This window comes from Diadema setosum, chromosome 8 (genome assembly GCF_964275005.1).
Source record: "Diadema setosum chromosome 8, eeDiaSeto1, whole genome shotgun sequence".
In the NCBI taxonomy this organism is placed as follows: domain Eukaryota; kingdom Metazoa; phylum Echinodermata; class Echinoidea; order Diadematoida; family Diadematidae; genus Diadema; species Diadema setosum.
Genome location: NC_092692.1, coordinates 10,596,198 through 10,623,759, shown reverse-complemented (window position 1 = coordinate 10,623,759; position 27,562 = coordinate 10,596,198). Strand labels below are relative to the sequence as shown.

At 38.2% G+C, this 27,562-nt stretch overlaps 1 protein-coding gene across 1 annotated transcript in view; it reads left to right on the top strand.

The window, feature by feature from the left end:
- Positions 1 to 27,562, top strand: part of LOC140231807 (uncharacterized) — a 213,791-nt gene that overhangs the window by 15,239 nt on the left and 170,990 nt on the right. Inside the window, 29 exon segments of the mRNA XM_072311960.1 lie at positions 71 to 223; positions 685 to 837; positions 1,316 to 1,468; positions 1,984 to 2,115; positions 2,602 to 2,718; positions 3,446 to 3,577; positions 4,287 to 4,403; positions 4,702 to 4,815; positions 5,960 to 6,079; positions 6,880 to 6,990; positions 7,666 to 7,785; positions 8,145 to 8,381; positions 12,404 to 12,520; positions 13,149 to 13,382; positions 14,029 to 14,262; positions 14,778 to 15,014; positions 15,822 to 16,061; positions 16,596 to 16,715; positions 17,082 to 17,315; positions 17,732 to 17,965; positions 18,491 to 18,613; positions 20,142 to 20,261; positions 21,471 to 21,590; positions 22,432 to 22,551; positions 23,245 to 23,364; positions 23,742 to 23,861; positions 24,393 to 24,512; positions 26,176 to 26,295; positions 27,228 to 27,347. Coding sequence (XP_072168061.1) covers positions 71 to 223; positions 685 to 837; positions 1,316 to 1,468; positions 1,984 to 2,115; positions 2,602 to 2,718; positions 3,446 to 3,577; positions 4,287 to 4,403; positions 4,702 to 4,815; positions 5,960 to 6,079; positions 6,880 to 6,990; positions 7,666 to 7,785; positions 8,145 to 8,381; positions 12,404 to 12,520; positions 13,149 to 13,382; positions 14,029 to 14,262; positions 14,778 to 15,014; positions 15,822 to 16,061; positions 16,596 to 16,715; positions 17,082 to 17,315; positions 17,732 to 17,965; positions 18,491 to 18,613; positions 20,142 to 20,261; positions 21,471 to 21,590; positions 22,432 to 22,551; positions 23,245 to 23,364; positions 23,742 to 23,861; positions 24,393 to 24,512; positions 26,176 to 26,295; positions 27,228 to 27,347 — 4,392 coding nt within the window.

Genomic DNA, 27,562 nt, shown 5'->3' with positions numbered 1-27,562 from the left:
ATTATACTTACTTCCCGTCGAAATACAAATCATTAAGTTGGTATTCGTACTCCTTTTCATATCCATACAGCTGACAATCCATGCTTGTCAAACCCATGCCAAAATGGCGGCCAGTGTTTTGCACAGGGCGACAATTCGGCGTACACGTGTCTCTGTCCGTCAGGCTCTTCCGGTACAAACTGTCAGGTCATCGCTCTGACGCAGTCATCGACTCCAGCACCTAGTAAGTGAAATGGATTGTCTGCTAATTTTCATTCTATTTGAACCTGATCAGCAATATTGAAGGGTTATTGTGTGATACACAAGTGAAAAATAAAATGTTGCAGGTGAAATCCTGCACGCTTGAAAGCAGAAAGTTTTCGAGGTAAGAATCGCGTCATCGGGATATTAATCGGTAGCAAAATGTATATGGTTGACCAAGAAATCAGTCTAAGACTAAGACGGAGACTATATACCTCGTATGAGGAGAGCCATCAAAGTCGAAAAAATACACCGTTTATGTGAAACTCCTTAACAGACAGATTTTTCTGTCCTTGGTAGATGGGTGTTATGACTTTGGTTCGATGTGAAATGCTATCTCATTAATATTCGTTTATCGCCATTCGCCTATTCATGTTTTTTTTTCTTTTTGTCAGTTATTATTACTGCTCTTTTATTTTCTCTTTGTCATATTTCAACTTGCAGCTGTCAACCCGTGTTTGTCGAACCCGTGTCAAAATGGCGGCCAGTGTTTTGCACAAGCAGACAATTCAGCATACGCGTGCCTCTGCCCTTCTGATTTCACTGGAATCAACTGCCAGGTCGTTGCACAAATCGCAGCAACAACTGCAGCTCCACGTATGTGTATTGTCACGAGACACTCTCATTATATCGTGTATGATTGTAGCGTATTTTACATTTAAATCATACGTTGTTACGCATCATTTCTCTATATCACAAGAGCGTGATCAATTTTGAACTTTCAATTTTATTTCAATTTACATATGTCTTTCAAAGACATGCTTTGTTCACGGTTAAATCCAAAACATTCTTAATTAGCCTTTCAGATCCTCAAATTTGTTTTCATATTCTAATTGAATGTATGTATGTGTATGTAAATAGATAGATAGGATAGATAATACATATACATAATATACAGTTGTTATAGATAGATAGGTAAATAGATACATTGTAGATAGAGAGTTAGATAGATAGATACATTGTGGATAGATAAATAGATATTTAGATAGATAGATTTATGGAGTTCCTGTAGAGAAGCTTTACATATAAAGTTGTGAGTTCACATGTGACCTCTTGGACATTTCATATAATACAGTGGTGAATCCGTGTTCATCGAGTCCTTGTCAAAATGGCGGCCAGTGCTTTGCCCTGGGTGACAACTCGGCCTACAGGTGTCTCTGCTCCTCTGGATTCTCTGGTACAAACTGTGAGGTTCTTTCGACAACAACTATTACCACACCCTCACCAGGTAAGATACTTTTAAAAAGATGAATTTATATCATCATACAATATGTTACACTACTCATAAGTCTCCCATATTTTGAGCTATGGGAACTATTCCACTTATAGCACATATTATAATTATGATTTATGACGAAAACTCTTCGTTGCTTTTATCCGAAAATGATGTACCCTACTTTTATACAAAACTCAACCTTGCATTTTCATAACCTGTACCTTTGTTATAATGTGTACGCGAAATACAGTATAATTACCAAACAGTCTGAACACTGATATGAAATACAACGCTCAATTATATATTTTGCAAATAAGTACATTGATAACCTGAAATAATGTATACCCAGCTGTACATGATGGGCATTGACTAAAGGACCTGTAGATGTGCGGGATATTTTACCTTTCTCAAAATATCGTGCATTGTATCTGAAGAAAATAGTCACTTATTATGTTGTAAACCAAATACCGTTAGGTTTACAATGAGTTTTCCGTTTTGTTTTGTTTTTTCTCTCCTAAATCCCCAAGTCATAAATCCCTGTCTGAGCGACCCGTGCCAAAATGGCGCCGCCTGTTTCTCTGCAAGGGATCACTCCTCGTTCGCCTGTCTATGCACCACGGGTTTCTCCGGGCTGCAGTGTGAAACGGCCACAACAACAGGTAAGCCAACATGTGTACGTGATTGTGACGTCGATAGTTTTAAAATACTTTTTTGTACTGTTGTTAGAAAGTTCAATGCCTTTTTCTCTAAGGGCTTAATTCAAATCAGTCAATTCAAACTTTTGCAGCAAAACCACGGATAACGCTAGGTTGAACCTATAAAGTGGACTAAGCTATACACGCAGAACCTATCAAATATCATTGTATGTCATTATAACAAACCGCCGCAATTTAGATAATGAAAAAGTTAGTTTGCATGAATACGTGCTCTTCACACGACTCTCGAAGTGTATGGTAATGAAGTCACGTGATTTAATTATAACAACTGTATTGACACATAATGTGAACTCTCATTGTTTCAGGTTTTTGTTTGCAAATTGGATATGCAAGAATGTGTATCTAGTATATATTCTGGGATAAACGCGTCAGCTCTGTTACAAACGTTTATCACTAATTATATACTCAATTCTAAAATCTCACATGCAGCTTCTGCTTGCGACTCATCGCCCTGCCAAAATGGCGCCCAATGCTTCATCTCGTCAGACGGCAGCGGATACTTCTGCGCATGCTCCACTGGGTTTGCCGGAGTCAACTGTGAAACAAGTGCGAAGTGCTCTGTATTTCTTTGTTGACTTTAAACCAGCAAGCCATCCCACATGAGATCCCATCAAGTGTCGACAAATGTCCCAATTAATCAAATCTAATTTACTTTTGCAATAAGTACAATGAACATCGGTTGTTTACATTACTCATATATATGGAGCAATATTAAGTTGCGAATAACTCAATTTCAGCAGACTTCATGATGAAGTTAGCACGGTCAGGATTTTGCAAAGCGTATCTGACAATGTCTAATGGATTGTATTTCTATTTCAAATAATATAGTAATATTGTTAAAATTATATTTCTCCTTTATTGCACATCACAATAATGACCAGTGTTAACGTACGTATGACATGCTTGGATATTGCTAAAACATAACACGAACATAACACGAACAAAATAATTCAAGTTTTGTGTGTTGAACGTGTCATGACACTGTGTCTCAACATATAATTTGTGTAGAATGTCTACTCTAACATCATTTGAAACTCAGTGACATTACAAGAAATTACGATCGTCATAAGCAAATTCACTAACTGCATCGTGAAAGGTAGTATTATCACTACCTACAACCGATTACAGGCATCAAAAAATATTAACCCGGTGTATATCCACAATTCAAGGGTAATAAGAAGGCCCTGGTAATAAAAGAACACATTAAACTTACCGATGAATTCAACAGAGATGATACTAATGACGCGATGCTGCGTAATTTTTCGTCTTCTAGGGGTGAATCCGTGCGAGAGCGGCCCCTGTGAAAATGGTGGCCTGTGCCTGAACGCTGCCGATGGTCTATCGTACACCTGTATGTGTCCAGAAGAGTTCACGGGCTCGAACTGCCAGAACATCGCACAGACAGGTAGGACTGGTTCTCGGAAAAGTAGCAAGCGATCGAATTGTATAGTAATGTCTTCTTGTGCAGAAATTGGGAAATTTTACACCTATAAATAAGGGGCCGCGGAACCGGACTGGAGGCTGGGACTTATGTATCCCCCTTCCCTCACATAGCCAATTGATAGCACATGCACACACTTTTGGTTCATAAAAAACACACAAAAGCAAAAAACAAACAAAAAAAAAAACTATCAAAAATCACAACAAAACCTGTAATTTTCCTTGGCTTCCGCGCGGGGATTCTTCCCTTCGAAGACCCATGAAAAATACAAAATGTTCCGTGGCCTCAGTCCATATTACACAAGGTATACAGCAAGTACTAAAGGTGACAGATGGCGCCTCGTAATGATTTCGATCTTTCCTGCATTCACGTGACTGCATTATGATGAATCACAGACCAATATGATAGAATCATAGCCACCCTACTGTCCTACTATTTGTTTTAGTCCACATCATGTTGCCAGGCTCAAGAAAATGAGACAGCCAAATTATGCATATACGTCAGAGGCAGTGTTGATACATGCCTTCTTTTATTTTACAAAGAAATGAGAAAAATTAGTGGGTATATGAATGGATAGAAAGGTGGTGTGTGTGTGTGATTGTATGTGTTATTTTCATAACGTATGTGCTTCTATTTTTTTTTCTTTTTGTTATCGTGTGTGTTTGATAAACAGCTTCATCTTGCGACTCGGCACCGTGTCAGAACGGAGGAGTGTGTTTCATTGCTTCCGCGGGAACAGGTTACATCTGTTCCTGTCCCTCGGGATTTTCCGGCACGAACTGCGAGACAGGTAGGCTGATTAAACACTTTGAAAGATTCTTGTTAAAAGATAATTTTTCCACTTGATAAATATTATTCATTTACAGAAATGTAAAAAAAAAAGTTTTGTTTTGTTGTGTAGGTCCCTATAGCTGCATTCGTGTCATGAAAGGTATTAGGCCTATAATGCCATTATGATCCTTTTTTTTTTTTTTCTGAAAAGATCGATTTGCATGAATCATGGGTACTAGTGTAGCTTCAAGTGAAATCTGAAAGCAGATGTCGAGTTTCACTTTAATCATACATTTGCAACTTTCTCTCATCTGCAGAGAGTGCCCCATGCGCGAGTAGCCCTTGCATGAATGGGGGAACTTGCTTTTCCGGAACGGACTCTTATTTCTGCAACTGCCCAAGTGGTTTTGCTGGAACAAACTGTGAAGCTGGTAAGTATTAATGAAGTAAAGGACGGTGAGTGTACCAAAACTGCTTTCGTTAACCTTCACCTCCCCGTGGGCAGGTGAAATGAGAGATATTCGATCAACATTCGTATTAGAGAGATAGACAGTGAGAGAAACAAACATTAACATTTAATGCTAGAAGAAATAACAACAGTAGAAAGACAGGAAAGAAACAAACAGAATGAAAAGAAAACAGAGACAGAAAAGTGGAAATTGGGGAATCATATTATATGCCATGACGGTGACGGTACTAAGACAGCTCTGCCAAGTGTATATAACGTTATCATCTCTATAATATACACACCCGATTTTGAGGACGGTTCGCGTCGATCGTCGCACCTGACCCATCGTCGTTCGATTGCTGTGACTGCTGCCCTCTCTACTCAAAAGAAGAAATACTAGAAGGGTACCATAGAGCTGTATACAGAGCTCTATCTGGGGTACCTAGACGAAGAAAAGAAGCAGGGCTGCCTTTTCCGCGTAAACCCGCTGTCTGCTAACTAAATCAAGAACTGTTTCGATAGATTATGTTCATTATGAACATTACGTTCCTTACTCCGAGCCAGAGGTATGCACTTATAGAGTAAGTGTCACAATGAAACTCTAGGGAGTAAATTGCAATAATTTGAAGATACGTCGAACTTTCATAGTCCGAGATCGAGAATTAGAAAAACGCAATTTGAACGTCTGCTTCGCTAGTCCCATCTATAGGTTTCTGTGCGGTGCCTCTCGGGCTTTGCTAGATAGGGCTGGTACTGGGTTGTCCTCACTTATTTTAATATTTCAACCTTAAATGTAAATGTATGATTAGAACTGAGTCATTTAACGCATGTTAAAGGGCTGGACAATGTGTACTAGAAACTTTACATACAGACTGATCTAATATTACGTGAAGGAAGTTGATAATAATTAATAGTCATGTTCTGAAAGACTGCAGTGCGCGTGCAATGTTACAACTTTTTGATACATATGAGGCAAGGTATGAATCAGTATCTAATGATGCTTTCAATCTTAGTCTGCAATATGTCAATTGTTTGAAAGTTAGTCATACCATTAATTTATACCATTTTTGTTTAAAGAGCACACATACAAATTGATTTCATACTACATGTATCTCTTTCCCTGTCAGCTCAACTGGTAGACCCTTGTGTATCCAACCCATGCCAAAATGGAGCAGCGTGCGGTCTCAATGGCGTAGACTATCAGTGTACTTGTGAGCTTGGATTCACTGGAGACAACTGTGAATTAAGTAGGTTTGCACAAAATATTTCATTAAAAAATACCGTCACTCAGCTAAGGTCAACTAATGTTGATTTGAAATAAAAACGCTTCATTCTGTTTATAACCCCCTCCACATTGTATATTAACATGCATCAGCTAATTTGTCGACACTTAATGTAAATGGTTCATAGATATTGAGAAGTTTCATCATTCCTGTAATCTATCAGTGGCAGATCAAGGGAGGAGTTAACTGGGCGCCCACCCTCCCCCCTTTAATTTTGTAAAGGCGCCCCCTCTTTATGGAATTCCTGGATCCACCCCTGTTTATGTTCTTCTTACTGATTCAAGGAAACTTCCAGAATGATGCTTGTTACCATATAAATCCACCACAGCTTGAAGTGTGATTCACACAAAATCAAAATCGGAAGGAAACTTATTATTTTGAAAATGAATATAAGTATATCATTGAGATACTTGATCTAGGGTGATTCTCAGAATACAATTAAAAACACTCTTCTCAAGATAAAGATGCACCAGTGCTATTTGTGGAATAGAAAAGAAACATAGAGGTATATAAAACTTAGAAAGAATCACTTTCTTTGATATGTTATGAATATCTGACAGGTTGTTTTTTTTTCCGTCACAGTGGAAATAGTAGCAGTGTCATTATGGCACTTTGTCCCTCAATTTCGTCTTTTATTTTGAATCAATTTTTGAATTGTGGTTACCTTTTCACACAATTTTTATGCAACTTTTATTATGTGAGTTAGAGGGTCAGAAATACTTTGTTTATTTTCTTGTCTCACTACTTTGTCTTTTCCCCCCAAGATATTACTGACTGTTCCGGAAACCCGTGCCAGAACTCGGGACTGTGTATCGATGCACTGGGTGGCTTTGTCTGCCTCTGTGATCCACAGTTTTCAGGCATTTACTGTGAAGGTGTGTAGCTAGCCTCTTCTCATTGTTACTGTACGAGCTGAAATTTTCGCGGTGGTTTCATTTTCGCGAATTTCGCGAATCGCCTTTGAACCGCGAAAATAACAACACGCGAAAATAACAACGCGCTAATAGCTAAGTTCAGTTAGACCCTCGCAACCGCGAAATTAATAACACGCGAAAATATCTGTACGCGAAAATTTCAGCTCGTACAGTATTCACATGACTAAATTTTCAGATGGACATGATGATGATGATGATAATGATAATGATAATGATAATAATGATAATAATAGTGATAATAATAATAATATATGAATAAATACGTAGGGCCTATACATGTACAAACATGACAGAAATGGGAGAGAATTAATCAGTGGAATCAAATGTATAGTGAGGATTATCTCTGAGAATTGTGATTTGCATGAAATCATGGAAATGTGGTTGCATCAAAAGGAATTTGGTCCACATCTTGAGATTTCACTTCCAGATTTGTCAAGTCAGAATGCGCGGTATGCATTTTGTTATAGTAATACAGCATGGCACTTTGTTGCAACAGGTCATTGGCTCTGTTTTGTTCAAAATTTGCTAAACAGTAATGATCCTACAAGTGGAATGAATACAGAAGAACTCCATCGGTACTTTTTTAAAATGATATTCTCTATCTTTTTCTTCCAGTGCAAACGCCGTGTAATGCTGATCCCTGTCTTAATGGAGGAACTTGTTTTCAGCAGGCAAACCAAGCCACATACGTGTGTGTGTGCCTGGATGGATTCACTGGAACCAATTGTGAAACAGGTATAAACTGTGTATCATCACTGCAAAATGTTTATGTTAGTCTTCTGAATTCCTACTTATGATACATGATATTCAGTGAAAATCCAGTGCTATATGTTTCTCATGGCAGAACGAAAGACACATTATTGTTTGTCCAACATTTGCAATATCAGCAGCTTCATAAGAACTTGTACATGAATATATGTGATGTAAGATATTCTTTGTGATGTTGCATACAAGGTACAACAATATGCAAATGCTGTTTCATCATGTATTTAATGACTCTCGTTACCTCAGAAAGAAGTTGGAGAATAAACTTTTTTTTTTTCCAATCCATACTTTCATCCGTGCTGTTGTATTTCTGCTGTATTTGACTGCAGAAGTCGCACAGGCCTGCATGAGTGATCCCTGCATGAATGGAGGCATTTGCTTTGAATCCCAGAGCGGAGGTGGCTACTTCTGCTCCTGCTCTTTGGGCTGGGAGGGAACAAACTGTGAGACGCCGTCTGATTTATGCGACCCTGATCCCTGCCAGAATGGCGCCCTCTGTGTCAACCTCCAGACATCATATGTTTGTCAGTGCACGTCGGGGTTCACCGGAGAAAACTGTGATACTGGTGAGACTCCACTGTAGTTGACTGTGGATATTTGAGTAGAATAGTATAAGCAATTCATGTCAAAGTTTACAAAATGAAATGGACAAGTGATTTGTAAAGGTGCTTTGCTCACATCACCCACCCCCTCTAACAAGTTCTCTTCCCTTGCTATGCCACCTCCTTACAGTAATCATTCAAGACGTAGTCTTCTATCCTTGAGCAGTTTGACTGCACGGAAAGTGTATCTATCTCCCTCCGTATTAATTTGGCCCTCTAATGTTATTTTCTTGTAGGTTCAGACTTTGTCGTATTCACAGGTAGGACATATATTCATTGAATGTGCCAACTACTCAAAGTAGTCCAGGCTAGAAGGCACCCAACCTTGTTTTTTGATATATACAATGTTTTTTGATGGTTTCTTGTCAATTCGAGGGTGCTAATTCCAAATCCGATTGATGCCACTCGCGTAACCTTGAGCATTTTCGGCAAAATGCAAAAATCCAAAATGGCCGCCAGATATGCTAATTCGGCCGTGATAAACACAATAATGTGCATTATATGACCAATTATTCCACCAAAATTTGTACATTTCTGTTCCCAGAGTTACTCCATCTGCATTTGCAAGCAAATCATATAGGTTCACTTATCATTTAAAGCTCATTTTTTTATTCAAAATGGCCGCCATTCCTATGCTTACGTACTATTGAATGGCAAAACATATGCATGGAAATATAGAAGAAATTTACTTTATTTCCAGTCCCGTGCCTACGCTATCATTAAGTGTTGCATGTGCAATATGTTGGGTGTCACTTACAGTATATAGGGGACCTACATATATGAGCATTTAATATTCATAAACCTTACGATGTTGAACACAATTTCTTATATATTTCATTTTGTCTCAACAAAAGTCTCAACAATATAAGTTCGCTAAACGTCTCGCAAGGAATCAATATACCATCATATTCTACATGCAGGTTGAATATAAAAATATAATACTAACACAATATATTAAGGAGCCTAGATACATGGTATTTATCATATAATGTTGAAAATGGAGGAGAAGCTAGAAAGCAAAGCTTGTAATATGCATTCCCCTAAAACCATATTAACAAAGTGCAGAAAAATCCTATACAGGAAATGCAGAGATACATAGTTGCAGACAAAAACATACCGGACATTAATGACACAACTAAAAAACCCTTTACATTGTAGATTTTTTCCAGCAAGGAGTTGGGGGGGGGGGGGTCGACGAGTTTGAAATGGATCATAACCTCCATCACTTTGATGTGATATAATTTAGAAGTACCGCCTTGATGTTATAGAGCAAACCTGATTTTCTTGAATTAAAACAACAACAAAAACTGTTGAAGGCATAAACGAAACTGTCCTAATGCAATACCGTACAAAACTGTTCATAAAACATCAACCAAGGAGCAATGTGAGATACCTCTTTCAGTTCTCTCACAGTTCCCAGGTGTTGATGATATACAATTTGACATCATGATCCCATTCAGTCTTGTCTTAAAACTAAAACTTTCATTTTTGTTGTCTTTAAAGAACCCTTTAATTGTATGTTTAGCAGCAGGCGACATCAGCCCAAAATTTGCAGAATTCTCAGGCTAAAGATGCATATTAGTCCTGCAATTGTTTTAATTGCAACCACATCTGGTGATGTTCAGCACTTCCTCAGTGGTCAGAGGGCGATTATTTGCCATAGAAACAGGATGAAGACATGAATACTTGCTTGAGCACCACCCGTTGAAGCCTTATGGCTTTGTTGCCAGGCCAGAGACAGTGTTGTAGGTAACTTGGGTGGTATCAGAGATGACATCAGACCAGCATCTTCACCAACCTGTTTTGGGGTCAAAGCTTTCAAGTTACAGTAGGGAAATCTAGGCTTGTGGAATTTCAGGCGCATTGATGGCAGGTTGTTCAAGGGGGCATTTCATGAAGTGTTTTGTCAGATCTTTTCTGTTTGACAAACTGTTATAAGCTATTAAATTCCTTGCATCTGATTGGCTGAGAGCAAATTGGTCAGACAAAACGCTTCATGAAATGCCCCCCCCCCCCCATGCTATCGTGTTTGGAAGGTCAGGGTATGCGTTGACGGCACTGGTGACACTTGCCATCCTTTCCTTCCAGTGTGAGGGAGAGTGATCGAGTGCTGCAGTGAAGGAGGGTGGACTTCCTTAGCCTATACTTGGAAGGCTTGCCACAGAGGGCTACCTTGAACATAGTGTTGGCAAGATGGTTACTAAGATGGAAGGCATGGGTCTGATGACAATCTAATAAAGGTTGGGACAAAGTCTCCTGAAGATGAAGTACTCCTCTATTGTCTTGAGATGGGTCAGTACTCGGCTCATGTCATCCAAGGACTTTCTATGAGACGTAAAGCCAAGATCATCTGCAAACTTCCTACGTGAAGTGGAAGTAATGTCACCACATATATGTTAAAAAGACCTCTAGTGGTAGTTTACAGCCACCATTAGGAGGCCATCATTCAGAGTCCTTACACAGCTGGTCTGGTTACCGAGAGCAATCCTGAATATGCAAATGCTGAAGATTAAAGACTAGCAGAGTGAAGTTGTTGTAACACTGCTTTCAGAATGAGGCAGCATGGACTGTACAGATCTCAGAGTCTCCCTCGACATCATAGGCCTATACTCAAACACATTCACTCCGAAAAAAACCCCGGTAAAATTCATCTACCATATATAATTCATCTGGGTTAACTTAAAAAACTTTGGGGCATTGTTTTCATTTCAGAGATTTGACAACAGGAAGTGAGGTGGTCCCTTTTTTCCACTTTCCCCTGCCTCATGTTCTTTCTCGGATGAGGGGACTGAAAAGTGTGTATATTATTGCTTTTAGATAGTGTAGAACATGACAGTTAATTGGAAATTTCATTTGTGTCATCATCTAGGATTCAGCCTTTTAATTCAGTAAATCAGAATGAATATTTTGATGTTGAACATCTCAAGGCAAGGCAAATGTGCATATCTAATAATTCCTCATAAACGATCTTGATGTTGGCGTCAATTCAAGTTTTGGTGGATTTTTCCAAATACCTAGGGAAAATTCAGATTGAGGTAGCAAATTTGGATGTTTGCATCAAAAAATAAAACAGCCTTTGTTAGTAACAACCTTCTAATTTAAAATCAGCACACAAATTGGTAAACAGTGTACCTGAGTGACAGAAAAAAAGAAAATTTGTTTATTTCACACGCTCTGCCGTTCATATTGTGCAGGGGTATAATGAGTGGCATCCATTTTGAAGTTTTGTATTAAGAAGAATATAACAAGCCTAAAAACAATAAACTTTCTGTTTGTTTGCTTGTTTGTTTGCTTGTTTTGCTAGTGGCACTCATCAGATTTGCGTTGCACATGCAAAACTTGATAAAAGCGTAGGTATGTGACTGAAAATTCGTCTTCTATTTCTATGCATATTTGTGCCATTCATGTAGTACATGAGTATAGGAGTGGCGGCCATTTTGAATTGAAAATAAGCTTAAAATACTAAATGTCCCTCTTCAAATGAAAAATTTCTTGCACGTGCAAGTAGAATTACTCAAGGAACAAAAATTTAAAAAACTTTGATGGAATAATTTGTCATAAAATTGACAAAACTGGGATTATCATGGCCAAATTAGCATATCTGGCGGCCATTTTGAATTTTTGCATTTTGCCGAAAATGCTCAAGGTTACGCCAGTGGCATCAATCGGATTTGGAATCAGCACCCTCGAATTGACAAGAAACCATCAAAAAACATTGTATATATAAAAAAACAAGGTTAGGTGCACTTTCTATGGAGCCTAGCCTGGACTAAAGAGTTAATAATTCTGATACAAAGTAACTGTTGTAATGTATGTTAGTGTCCCCCCCCCCCCCCCCACCATTTCCTGTAGGGTGTATAACTCTAGGTAAGAATGGTCAATGCCTTGCGAGCTTATGCATGTTGTTTTTACACTTCTTCAATATGTAACTTCATTTAGGAGCATTTATGTTCACGATACTTTGTATGTCATTACATCTGATTTAGCTCTCCAAGCATGTGCCAGTGACCCTTGTCAGAATGGAGCCAATTGCTTCGATGGGACAGACGAGGGATACTTCTGCCAGTGTCTTGTCGGGTTTGAAGGCACAAACTGTGAGACAGGTTAGCAGTGACTTGAAGTAAAAGCATTCTCAATCATGTATGCCTGCAGAACTGTCAACATATGCATAAGAAATCTGGTAAATAATGCTGTAATAATACAATTTCAGTTGGGAAACAACAAAAATGTGAAGTATTTGCCAAAATTTGACGGGAGCATACCTAATCATGGTTGCTGCATGACTTCTTATAATCGATTATTGACAATCAGCAAAAAACATTGCTCACCGATCTTCCGTGCTGGAGTGAATTGCACGGAGCTTGTTGGAAAATACAATTGTTAGGGCATGATCGATCATTACATAATATTCTACCCACCCACAATGCTGAACGGGAAGGGCTATTCTGGAATTAAAGTTGTATGCATAGATTATGATTGAAAGTATTGTACACTTTTGATCTCAAAGTGAGTTCCAAAGCAACTCATCATCCCGGCAAAACATATAAGCCAGGTAAGTTTCTTGGTAGACCCTTTTGATGTATTGCAAGCAAATTCCAAACAGTGGAGGACAAATCTCGAACCCTTCTGGGAACTAGATTTTGGCAGTTTGAGAGAGCCACACTGTGCCATCTATCCACATTGAAAAGAGTAGAACACTCAAAAGTTTGATATCCATTTTGCTACCCACAGAAATCACACCATGCAACAGCAGCCCCTGTCTCAATGGAGCAACTTGCTTTGAAGCTGCCAATGTGGACCAGTTCTTGTGCATGTGTGCTGATGGTTGGGAGGGGGACACGTGCAACACTGCCGTCAATCAGTGTGACTCATCCCCCTGCCTGAATGGAGCCACCTGTAACAACCTGCAGACCTCTTACACATGTGACTGTCCATTCGGATTTGAGGGGCTGAATTGTGAAAATGGTACAGTTGCAACCTTGTTATTAATTCTAATTTTAGACTTTGACTTTGTTTTTTGTGTGTGTGTGTGTTTTTTTTTTGTTTTTTGTTTTGTTGTTGCATTCTGAATATATTCTTTATGCACCCTTTCGAATTTTGAGTTTTTGTTGGAGAATCAATCCCATGTTCCATTCCCCATCTAAGAATACCTGCAGCAAAGATTGTTGCAGTCAAACCTGTCTTAGCAACCACCTGCCATATATGACCACTAAAAACAATTTCCTTCAAGAGAAAAAGCATGTTAAAAAACCTGTCTATCACTGCCACTTTTTCATCTCCCTTGGGTGGCTGCTATAGACAGGTTTGACTGTATTATCTTTTTTCAACTTGCAGACTTAAATTTACTCCACTGGAATCCAGTACAGCTAATATGCAGCTTGCTTGCCTGCAAATGACATCAGTATCCAAACAGAATTACTGTGATTGAAATGTAACTGAGCAGGAGAGTGTTAATCTACATTACTTCCACTCACATTTTAGACAAAATCTTTCCCAAATTTTGGAAATGTTTAGGTATATTTTTGACATAATTGGCTCATTTTTTTCGATCAGCCTTCAAAATGTCCCAAACACTAAGAGCTTACACGTACTTGTATGTTGTATTCTGTAGTTGCGTCACCGTGTACCAGTGAGCCCTGTCAGAACGAGGGTACGTGCTTCCAGAACTCTGATGCCTCGTCCTTCATGTGTGTGTGCTCTGCTGGCTGGGAGGGAGCAGACTGCACCGTGGCTGTCAATGCGTGCGACCCGAATCCCTGTCTCAATGGAGCGACCTGCAACGATTTCCAGTCATCATACACATGCTCGTGCCCACAGGGCATCGGTGGAGACAATTGCGAAACGAGTAAGCACTTCCAGCATACAGGAGACCTTTTCCAACTGTTGATTAATCATGCTTTGTTGTTTGAGTTTTTTTTCATTTTAGTCTTGATTGTTTGAATATGTAACAGATAATCTTGTCGATTCAAGATGTGATAGAGATTACACTTAAGGCTAGACATTGACTCAGTTTCTGCAGGTATTATCGTCAAAGTAGATAATTATCGTATAGCCTAACTTATGTTTCTGGATTGCTTATGAATAACCCTTTTGTGCCAGGGATATTTGGACAGTGTGTGCAACAATATAGGGTTATCCGTGCCAATTGCCACCTAAAACAAACAGAGCATTAAATAGGCACTAATTATCAACCCAGTGTTTGTTATTTTTCATATATGACATCCTGAGAAATTTATACCATTCTTCATTCCAAAGTTGTGACAAAATGACCAGTGTACATACGCAATGCAAAGCATATCATTACTGGCGCAACTTTGTTTAATATTTCTTTATGCACTGAATGATGTCTTTCATTTGCAGTTCTTGTTGCCTGTGCCACGGATCCATGCGAGAATGGGGCTACATGCTTTGAGAGTTCGGAGTCCAGCGGCGGCTTCCACTGTCTGTGTGGGGCGGGCTGGGAGGGGGACACCTGCAACACCCCCACCAATGCCTGCGCCTCATCGCCATGCATGAACGGAGCCACGTGCAACAACCTACAGACCTCCTACACTTGTGAATGCGCCGACGGCTTCGATGGGCCAAACTGTGAAATAGGTACAATATGTGGGTGTGTGTGTGAGCACAAAATAGGTGCTGTATTTCCCAACTTGGTCTACGAAATACACAGGATGGATTTCTATGTTAATCACTGGTCTCGTCATTGATATTTCAATGTTTTTCCTTTTATCCCCTTGTTTGCAATGGTTGTTGAGCATGTTGCACTATACATTCAGTGGGTAAATATTCTTACCTGTCACTTTACATTTATTGCGACTGATTGTGATTTACTTCAAGGTTTGATCACATTGATCAAGTCCTGCACACTAGAGACAAGAGAAAGAAAAAAGGTTGTTTCAGCATGTCAAGAATTTACTGAGGAACGGATTGGTTGTGGTACATAGTATGATTCAGTCATATAACTTTCAAGTTCTTTGGTAGGAAAGTGATGCATAGAGTATAAATTTGTCATCAAATTTTCCATGGGTTTACTGCTATTCCAAATCCCAAGCTGTTACTGATACATTTTATGCATAATGCATACAATAGAAGTGCACTATGCATGAACGTTATGACCTCAAGAAGATGGTGATGATGAACCCCACACACACCATTTCTGTGGCATTAAAAAGTATTGAAGCCAGATCCCCACCAAATGAATAAGAGGAAACCACAAAAACTCTGAATTCCACAAGTGCCATGTGTGCAATATGTAGAAGCTTCTTACTGTGTGGGTTTTTGTTGGAACCAATTTATGAATACACTAATTATAGCATATATGCAAATGACTGCACTAATTAGCATATATCCATATTTATAACAACCTAATTAATTGATAATCCACATATATAATCATCTATACAGCTGTGACGGGATGCACCAATGACCCTTGTCTGAATGGAGGAGCTTGCTTCCTGCCATCCAATGGTGGCCCAAGCTTCATCTGCATGTGCCCACAGGGCTGGGAGGGCGTGACCTGCGAGCAAGCTGTTGACCTGTGCCAGCCCGCCAACCCCTGCCTCAATGGAGCTACCTGTTTGAACCAGCAGACCTCCTTTGAATGTCAGTGTCCAGCTGGCTTTACAGGAGTTGTGTGTGAAACAGGTGAGAGAGCTGTTTGGAATCCTTTTATTTTTTTTTTTTCATAGTGGACTGGAACTCATTACACACTTGATTCTTACCATTTAAAAAAAAAAGAAATTCTTCGGTGAAGTACACCAAACCATTACTGCTACACAGATTTTGCAGCATTCTGTGCACCCACAATCCAGGGGTAGAGGATAAAAAAATGTAAGGCAATAATTTCTTTGTGTAGTTTCATGAAAGGCAACGTAATGTAAATGATTACAGATAGTCTAATTAGGATGTATTCTGTTCAACCTCCAATCATATTTTGTTTTATTGAGGGGCTTTGCTTGCTTTGTGGAGACTTTGCCCAGATTTCAAGTTAGGGTCTTGTACAGACCCAACATCAAATATTGTTCTGCTTATGATGCACACTTCTTGATGAATAAATGCCTAAAAGCAAGGAACTCTGCTTACTTTTGTGACCATCTGGTTGTCCAATATGAAACAGTGTTTCACAGTCTGTATTTTGCAAATCGTGTTGCAAGTTTTTCTGCCATTTTGCATCTACAGCACTGTCCTCATGTGCCAGCAGCCCGTGTGAAAATGGGGCCACTTGCTTCGAAGCATCTGGCAGTGGTGGTTACTTCTGCAGCTGTGAGGCAGGCTTCGCCGGAACCAACTGTGAAACGGGTGAGACCAGACATGATCAATCAACAACAACAAAAATACTCCTCACACTTTGACCTGTTTCCTTCTCAACATATATCCCAAGTAGTATTGCCTCACACGCAGCCCAAATTTTTAAAATCAAATATTATCACATGTCCCCTCTGTTTTCATCTACTCTCTTGAGAAGAGATATGATTTGTTTACTTAATATGATTCATCTGTTTATTTTGACCTTTTTAAGTGAAGTACTTGTGATTTTTATTGAAGTTGACAATCACATGTAATAGCTCCTTGGAAGATCTATGGGAATTCAATTTAATGTATTGTTGTTCAGATGAGACAAAATTGTAATCATATTTAATTTCGTTTCTCTTTTTTGTCTATCAGTCTTGACTGGCTGTGAGCTGGAACCATGTCAGAATGGAGCCACCTGCTTCCGGCAGGAGAGTGGTGCAGGATTCTTCTGCATGTGTGCAGATGGATATCAGGGTGACACGTGTGAGACCCAGGTCACACCTTGCACCCCAGACCCCTGCGCTAATGCTGCCACGTGTGTGGAAGTTGGTGTAACCTTTGTCTGTCTGTGCTCAATGGGCTTCACAGGTGCCTTGTGTGATCAGGGTAAGAGAACATCTTCCAAATTTCTCAACTTTTCTTTTGATGGGCTGATCTGATATTTTCAGGTAACATCCAAAGTAGTCTTAGTCTTAGGATTTGAAGCTGTTTTTCTGGATCATGATGATAGTCTTTTTTTGTGGTAGCATCATTGTGCTCACTATCATTGAAAAGTTTTCACTGTGATTGTTTCTGTTATGTCAGATTTTAGGCTGAATCTTCAACAAATCTTAGACTCAAAAGTAAACTAATATCAAAATCATGACTACTTTGATTCTTTTTATCATCATGTATCAGTCCTTCAATGTATATCAGGGAAAGCTTAAGTAGTTAATCATTTTGTATGAAAGGTGTTCATTTGCTGTTTGCTATGATTGTTAACATCTCAAGACTCTTTGTTTCTGCCTGTGTCCTCTTTGTAGTTGTCCAGCCCTGTGCGAGTAACCCCTGCCAGAATGGAGCCATCTGCTTTGACTCGATCTCTGGCGATGGCTTCTTCTGTAGCTGTGATAGTGGCTGGGAGGGGGCCACGTGCGAGACTCCCGTGGACTTCTGCGACCCGTTCCCCTGCCTGAACGGAGGAACCTGCCGCAGTCTGACGACCTCGTACGAGTGCGACTGTCCCTCTGGGTTTGCCGGGACCAGATGCGAACAAGGTATATGATGCTGTAGTATGGGAGGGAGTAAGATGTTGAAGATGACTGTTGTTTTTCACACTAAACACGGATGCCTCTGCACCAAGTTTGCCTCTGCCATCGTGTGTCAATGTTCTGCCATGGGAAAAATCTGTGAAATCTGCTGTAGTGCAGTGGTTGATCAATGATGTACTCTCTCTGTACTCAAGAATGTCCTATGATAAGAACTGGGCGTCTACAGTGTGTTTGTCTTCCCGCAACAGTATCAAGTATCTGATGTAAAAAAAAAAAAAAAAAGATGTATTAAGTGAACAATTGCATAGTGTGCTGTATATCCATTACTTTCAGTAGTGAGTACAAAGAGTAAGTTTTTATCTGACAGATTTAAGAACTTGTCCTCTTAAACTACCCAGAACAGACTGATACAAGAAATATTCTGCAACTCCTTGTTTTATAAGATTTTCTAATGAGAGTGATTGGCAGCAGTGCTTTTGTACTGTGTAGTGAAATATTAACATTTTTTTGGTTGTATATTTCCACTTATAGGTATAATAACTGGATGCACCATTGATCCATGCTTCAATGGTGCAACTTGCTTTGCCAATGGGGACACAGTCAGCTATTTCTGTTTGTGTGGACCAGGCCATACGGGACAGAACTGTGAGAATGGTGAGTCTACAGGTCTACCTTGCTTCGCACATTCTTGCTCCAACCATTGTCATTCAATGTCTACATTAGTTAGGTTTTATCTACCTAATGTGGTATGATTTCTCTCATATGCATTAAAGGGATTGTATAGTTTTGGTTGAGACTTAACTTCAGGTTTTTATCATTTTTTGGTGAGATAGTGAGAATCCTCTTATAAAATATGTAAGAGCTTGTAATTCCATGAGGATTTCAACGTTTATTTGATGAAAATTGATTTTGAAATGGCTGAAATATGCAAAACAGAGTGATCCTAATAAAGTGTGGGACCCACATTTTATTACGATAGTTTTGTTTTACTTTGTGTTTGGATGTTTCAGTTATTCCAAACCCGATTTTCATCAAATAAACTTTGAATTCCTCTTAAAATGGTATGCTCTGTACTATTACATAAGTTTTTTCTTGGTACAGTGTATCTCGAAAAAAAGTTAAAGGGGAAGGCTAGTAACTGATCAGTGGGAATCAGTGGGAATGCTGAGGGGTGATTGTTCCAATCCTTGTGGGATTCATTTAAGAGTACATTATATATCTACGTGTATTCTTGTGTGAAAATTATTTGCTTCAGAATGGTCTCATATTCCAGTAATGTGCAATTTAATGTTTCCAGGTAAGCGTCCCTGGTCAGTGACGGGGCATTAATCTGCACATTACTTGAATATGAGACCGTTCTGAAGCAAATAATTTTCACACAACAGTAGATATATATGATGTACTCTTAAATGAATCCCACAAAGATTGGAACAATCATCCCTCAGCATTCCCACTGATTCCCACTGATCGGTTACTAGCCATCCCCTTTAAAGCCCAATTTTCATCTCCACCAATACTGTACCATCCCTTTAGAGCTAGTCTGTGTACAATATTTATAGCTGTACTGAACGAGGTAAGATCGTATAGCAATTGAGGAGGGAGCTTTTACAGTGGACTCCCATTATAACGATGTCCTCGGAACCGGCAGTTTTCTTTCGTTATATCGAAATTTCGTTATAACTGAACAAGTGAACAATAAAAATACATAGAGCCGATAATGTGCGGCCTTACTTTTGATTTCGTTATAACGGGAAGTTTGTTATAACCGTGTCCGTTATAACGGGAGTGCACTGTACATAAATAACAAAATTCATACAAGAATTCTCAACTGTATCTCAGAACTTAATAAAAAGAAACAAATGGGAAAAGTATACAAGTGTTAAAAGCTGGCTCTGATGTGTGTGCTGCTAGTGAGAAGCAGTGTGTTAATCAATGACAAACCTGCACGTGTACTTTTTGTGCTGCCCTCTCATCTGTTTTGATAGCAGAGTCGCACCTCATACGCAGCATTTCTCGCCAATCACTCTTTCATATTCTCAGAGGATGGAAGTACTCACAGTATTAATTGATTTAATCTTATGCTTTGTAATTACAGCATACAGCATTGCAAGTACTTATTTACACAGAGTTGTGAAGTAATCTTCTGGTTTTTCTCTTGGTCTGTTTGTGTCCCATAAATCAGAGCTGTTACCTTGTGCTAGTAGCCCTTGTCAGAATGGAGCCACATGCTTTGAGCATGCTGCCGCTGAGAGCTATTTTTGCCTGTGTGCATCAGGCTACACGGGAGAAAACTGTGAAACTGGTATTATTTGTATTTTATATTTTGCAAATCACATGTACCAGTATACCCTCCCTTGTATTATGCATATATATCATTGATTTTGGAATCATCACATGGGTGTATAAATTTGGTGACTTTTAATTCTGTCGCATTGGGTGTTCCTTAGGTATTACCTGTAAACTGCAAGAAACCAAAATTTGTTTTATTTCTTCTTTTTTTTTTTCAGTGTCAGCTCTCATTTCATTATAAGTGCATTGTATACTGCATACGGGTATGCCAAATATTTCGCAAAGTTTTTATTTTCGCGAATTTCACAAGTCAGGTGCCACTTGTGAAATTAAAGACACACGAAAATATTGACTCTGATCCCGATATGAATGTGATGTACACATGTACTCTTCCCCGTTCAGTACAGGACTTCACAATCGTGAATTTAACCACTCACGAAATTGTCGGGAATTCCCGATTCGCGAAAATTTAGACTTGCGAAATATATGGCATATATACAGTATCTCCATATACAGTGGTGTATTTGGGTTCCCATGCTCTCTTCAAAGCTAGAAAACAACCTTGACTGTGCAGTTCTGTGCAGTCTTTCTCTTGTCATCCTTTGGCCTGTGGTGCTGGTTTATCATTCACATCATATCTTTTTGAAAATGATACTAAAAATGTTCCATGAAGTCCTCTAAAAATGGCCACTTGTCAGTGCATCTATTTTCCTGGTATGTGTATCAGTCCGAGGTTCTCCAAAACACAAACACATCGTCCTACTGCTGGTGTATAATGTACATGAAGAAGTACATTGAAGAGTTTGAATGCAAAAACAGATAAAGGCCATTTTCAAAGTTGTTTAGCTAAGGTCATCATCAAACACAGAAAAACTGAATCTTTCCAATGATGCTGCAATCATTATGTTACAAGGAATATATGTATTTTTGAAGATATCATTAAAACTATCACATATATTCTCATAGTTTTCTTGTTTTTCAGCAGCTTCAATCTCAAATTGTCTCAAGTTGATATAAATGGATATTTCAGTTTTTGCACTTAAACTCTTCACATTATACTCCCAAAAATAATAAAAACCAATATGTATCATGGTGGCTGAAAACTTGTGTCCCTGAATATACCCTCCCACACTGCTTTGTGCAGTCTCTTTCCACTTTTACCCCTGGTGAACCATGCGGCATTTGTATTCCCTGGTATCCTTTCCATCCATGGTGTCTACAGAAATCTTTCCCTGTGCCAGCAACCCCTGTATGAATGGAGCGACTTGCTACGAGCATGCAGCTGGGAACAGCTACGTCTGCCAGTGTGACGATGGCTATGAGGGATCACAGTGTGAAATTGGTACCCATTATCATCATCATCTTCATCTTGATATTTCTTCCTGCACATCATCATGCTTAATTCACCATTTACAATTAAATGTTATAAATCTAACGAGTATCGTAGTATAATTGTTTTAAGTCTATCTGCACTAATTTGAAGCATTTTTAAAAATCTTGTTGTATGTACTATTTCTGATTTAATAGCTATTTAAAGTTCAATTTTACCTTGTATTTCAGAAGATGTACAATTGTAATTGTGTATTCAACTTGAGAAGTTGGTGCATGTAGTTGATGACAAATACTGCTGTCATGTCTGTGTGGATCTATCAAAATCACGACAATTCTACTTTTTTACACTTAGTAAAAAAAAAAGTGCTCTATGCATAGATAGTGTGGCATCTGATGTAGCATACAGTGAAATATTCATATAATGGTAGACATTTTCTGGGTGAATGTAGTACAAAATGTAACGGGACATTCTGGCAAAACTAGAACTGTATCTGCTTTCTTCTGCTGTCTGTTCTGCAATGAGGATATTCCTCAAACAGTGTATGTTCACAACTTGTGCAGTTGTCAGCCTCGAAGTGAAGGATTTTTTAATGATCTTTGCCTGGCTTGCTATGAAAAAAAAAAAGAAAAAAGAAGAAGACGTAATTGTTGAGCTTTGATTCCACTGCAAACAAGTACCATGGTATAACTTAATTGATCACAGAGTGTAATATCCCACCACACCATGGTATGTTTTGTTTTGTTTTGTTTTGTTTTGTTTTGTTTCGTTTTGTTTTGTTTTGTTTTTGGGGGGTCATCTTTTGTGGAAAAGGATGGATTAATATCTATGATACCAAACCATTTTGTTGCAGAAATTTTCCCGTGTAGCAGCAACCCATGTCAAAATGGGGGAACATGCTTTGAACACACAACCCGTGGGAGCTACGTATGTCTCTGCTCATCTGGATTTGAAGGCACCAACTGTGAAACTGGTAATCTAAGATTCTTTTTTTTTTTTACCTCACTAATTGTATAAACTACTGATTGTACATGTGTTGGTGTAGCTGTGCTGTGCTCAGTGATGCTGATAACTATCTGTACAAAAATCTGCATGAAACAATGATATCCTTGTATGAAACTTGATTATTTCTTGTGCCCTGTATTTGCAAAATCAATCTGTTTCAAATAGCTTACAGTGAAATGTTTTTTTTTTTCTTAATAGTATGGTGTATTCCATTTGTATTGGTGTCAGATTTTAATTCCTTATCTTTGTATTAGAAGTCTTATATGTAGAGCATGTACAGTAATAATAAAAAATAATGGTAATGATAATAGTAGTAAAAATAATAATAATCATAATGATAATAATAATGATAATAATAATAATAATGATAATAATAATAATAATAAAATAATAATAGTAATAATAATAATAATAATAATAATAATAATAATAATAATAATAATAATAATAATAATAATAATAATGATGATAATAATAATAATAAAGAAGTGGCACTTATTTAGGGCATAATCAATTAAAAAATGCTCTATGCGCTTTACATGTATCATATCAGACAAGGGTTGTAAATGTACATGCATGTGTCTTTGCTCTTTTGTTTGTCTGTGGATATTTGATATCATTTAAACATTGCATTTTGTCCTTTGTGTTTCTATGTCTGCAGGACCCTCAGCTTGTGCCAGTGATCCCTGCCAAAATGGAGCAACATGCTCTGAGCAGAGTGATGGCAGTGGATACCTCTGTCTCTGTCCTGCTGGCTTTGAAGGAACCGACTGTGAATCCAGTAAGATTTCTTTGAGGACATAATTTCTACCTTTCCACTGTGTGTTCTTTCAAGCCAAATTGTTGCTGTCACATTAGTTCAAACACTTATTTCATAATACTGTTTGTTTCCTTTTATCAATACTTGAGTATTATTATACCAAATTCATGGTGACATTGAATTGTACAAAATTAAGCATTTTGTAGCATTTGATAATATTTCTGTGTGCATGCAATAACATAATCATAATGTTATTTTATAATCTTTTGAAGCTGAATTTGCTCCTTAATCATAATGTATATGTCATGAGTGGTATTACTGTGTTTTCATGTTATGTGATCTGCCCAGTGCATTCATCAGAATGGTTGAACAATTTAAACTCCCTGTTGTTTTGACAGGAACATCAGCCTGTACATCCAACCCCTGTCAGAATGGAGCAAGCTGTTTTGATCTCAATGGTGGCAGTGGATATGTCTGTCTTTGTGCTGCTGGATTTGAAGGAACCAACTGTGAATCTGGTACATTTATTTCCTTCTACAAGAAGGAAATATATATTCCCATACTTAATTACACATGTCCATATTTTGTGCATGATATTACATAGTTACTCTATCTATCCACCCTTACCTTCAAAATATCTAGATCTTATTCATTGGCTCATGGCTTGTGCTGCTGCTTTCTAATGTCCTAACAACATGAATATTTGCTGTGGTACCTTTGTTAAGTGATTAATGCCATTTATTTTACAAATGTAAATTTGAATTTGTGAAGCTATTTAATGGATTGTCTTCTATATCATATCCTTTTCCCAATATTTCTTCAAATTTTGATCTGCAATTAATCTAGAGATTTACACATTTTCTCCCCTGTACAAACATATTATATATTTTACATGTGTGTATATATCATTTTTCATAGTGAGTGTGAACATCTGTAGGTTGAACATAATGTGATAAAATTTAAATACCATTTACCTTCCATATCCTACTCTTTCTTAACCTACTCAGCATATCTTTTCAATTCATCTTCATTGTCCTTAACTTCATCAGAAATCCTCCCCTGTGTCTCTGACCCATGTCAAAATGGAGCAACCTGTTTTGATCAGAACGGTGGTAGTAGCTATGTCTGTCTCTGCCCTGCTGGATTTGAGGGAACCGACTGTGAATCTGGTACTTTGCATTTCGCTGTTTGTTGAGTTGTATCATATTCTTGTTAGGAAGGAAACTCTGTTAGCTGCAGAATAATTTCATGCTGATGTTAAGTCCATTTACAGTAACTTACTTTTTCACTTAATTATATACTTTCGTGTGTGAACATCTTCCTTTTTTCATTGATTTAACAGATTACTTTTTCACTTAATTATATACTTTCGTTTGTGAACATCTTCCTTTTTTATGCCTCCGCCACGAAGTGGTGCCGGAGGCATTATGTTTTCGGGTTGTCCGTCCGTCCGTCCTTCCGTCCGTCCGTTCGTCCGTCCTTCCGTCCGTCCGTCCGTCCGTCCGTCCGTCCTTCCGTCCGTCCGTAATGAATTTTGTGGACAAGGTAACTATCAAAACCTGTTGAGGTATCCTAATGAAACTTGGCATGTATGTGTATTAGGGGGTGAAGTTGTGCCTATCAACTTTTGGGTGCACATGCTCAAGGTCAAAGGTCAAAAGGTCAAGGTCAAATACATAAAATTTCACTTTTTCCACCATATCTATTGAATGCCTGAAGATATTTTCTTGAAACTTAGTGTATACATGTATTACCCAATTAAGATTCTCTGGTGAAAGTTTGCGTCATGAGGTCAAAGGTCAAAAGGTCAGGGTCAAATACATGAAATTTCAATATTTTCGCCATATCTATTGAATGCCTGAAGATATTTTCTTGAAACTTAGTGTATACATGTATTACCCAATTAAGATTCTCTAGTGAAAGTTTGGGTCATGAGGTCAAAGGTCAAAGGTCAAAAGGTCAAGTAAAAATATCAAAACTTCTTTTTTTTCTCCGTGCCTTGGAAAATTGTTCAAGGTATCTTCATGGAACATAGTATATACATGTACTGACTGGAAGTGATTATCTAGAGAATGTAGGGTTCATGGGGTCAAAGGTCAGGGGTCAAAGGTCAAGTGCAACACTTCAAAATTTTACTATTTCCCTCATATTTATGCAATGCCAGCAGGGTTATTATTTTTTTACACTTGGTGTATGCATGTGTAACCTAATAGAAATTCTCTGGAAGTTTTTTTTTCTTCTTTTTTTGCCTCAAAGGTCAAAAGGTCAAAGATCAAGTGAAAGTGCTGAACTAACTTTTTCCTCCATATCTCGAAGTGGCTCAAGTTATCTTGAAACTTAGTACATATTATGCATGTTCTACCTGAAAGTGATTATCTTATGAATTTTAGGGTCAAGGGCCAGATGAAAATGGTAACAATTTACTATTCAATTCAGAAATTGCACTTTTTCTCCACACCTGTACCTTGAAAATTACTCAATGCCTAAATGTATGAATGGGTCAAAGTCAAGTTAAAGTCCTTAAATCCCTAGATACATGCTCTCCTATTCATCCAATTAAACCTAGGTCAAGGAAGGTGAACATTCAACACATTTGTGACAAAATTGTCATTTCAGTATTTTGCCAATTTTGTGAAAATGTAATCACACATTGTCCACATGTACTATCTAGACCTATTGGGAAAATCATGCATTATGGCGGAGGCATACCAGTCGCCAAAGCGACATTTCTAGTTTCATTGATTTAACAGATTACTTTTTAATCTCTTTTCAAGTTCTATATCCTTCATTTGTGTGTCACATTCTTCATATCTATGCTATCTCCTATGTTAGAAATCCTTGCGTGTGCCTCCAACCCATGTCAGAATGGAGCAACCTGTTTTGATCACAATGGTGGCAGTGGATATGTCTGTCTTTGTGCTGCTGGATTTGAAGGAACCAATTGTCAAAATGGTACTCTCACCTGTTATAGAATTTGTGCTTCCACAATGCATGTTAATAAACTCTGACTCATGGAACACACACAAAACTTCATTTGTTATATTTTACAATCTTCCCAAAGAAGGAAAACACCAAAACAAAATCACTTGAAAACTTCTCCATCAGGTGATCCTTATTATGTAAGAATCTTCCATTATACCTACTTCTCAGCATGTCCAATTGAATTTTTTTTTTAAATCTTGTCTTGCTTTCGAAAGCAGTCCCTTTTTGAAAAATTAGATTTCAGTCAGTATCTATGTCCAGCCATCTCATCAATGCCATGGGACATTCTTCAAAATTATTTATGCAGTACGTTTATTTTCAAAGTGCATTCTCTGTAGGTTCGAGTTGAAGATTTATCATGGGCAGAGTGAGAGTGAAGCAAATATAGAGTCATGAAAGATCCATCAAAATCAGACTTGAATGTGACAGAATTTTGAACTTGCTGATCAACAAGTTTTTCTACATTTCCAAATTTATGTCACAGCTGAATTGCCTGTGTTGATGACAGGTGATGGCAGTTAGTATCTGTCAATGCCATAGTGATTTTCCAGGAACTAACTGTGAAACTGATTCTTTGATTTCATTGATTCTCACCAGTTTGGAAACCATTTATGACTCCAAGACAAAGTTGAGAGTATTTAATTGAATACAATTCCTTTTCCATCAGTTTTCCCCAACATCATACTTCCTCTCCATCTCTCTATTTCATTTAGCCTAGGACAAAAAGTACACATTTTCCATCCATTTTGTACCAGCTATTGTTTGTAAATGTGTGTGTTTTTTTTCAACGAATTTCTGTAACTTTCATGTTTCTATTAGTCTTCTCATCATAAATCTTCATGTTCATGTTATCCCTGTCATTGTGATTTTACTATTGTTCTTTTGACAAATTTCTCTATCAGAAATCCTTGCCTGTACCTCCAACCCTTGTCAGAATGGAGCAACCTGTTTTGAAAGCAATGGAGGCAGTGGATATGTTTGTCTCTGCCCCGCTGGCTTTGAGGGAACAAACTGTGAATCTGGTACATGGCCTCACCTCTTTTTCACTGCTTAGATGAATCTTGTATGTTGTGTTATATATTTGGGATGAGTATTGCAAACTGCATCTTCAATTATATAATTCTACTGGGAAGGCAGGGGAAAACCCCTTGATTATCATTTTCATATCTCTTCAAGACAGTGAAACAAAAAAGCTTTATGTTTAAAAAACAATATACACTACCTCATCATGTGCCAT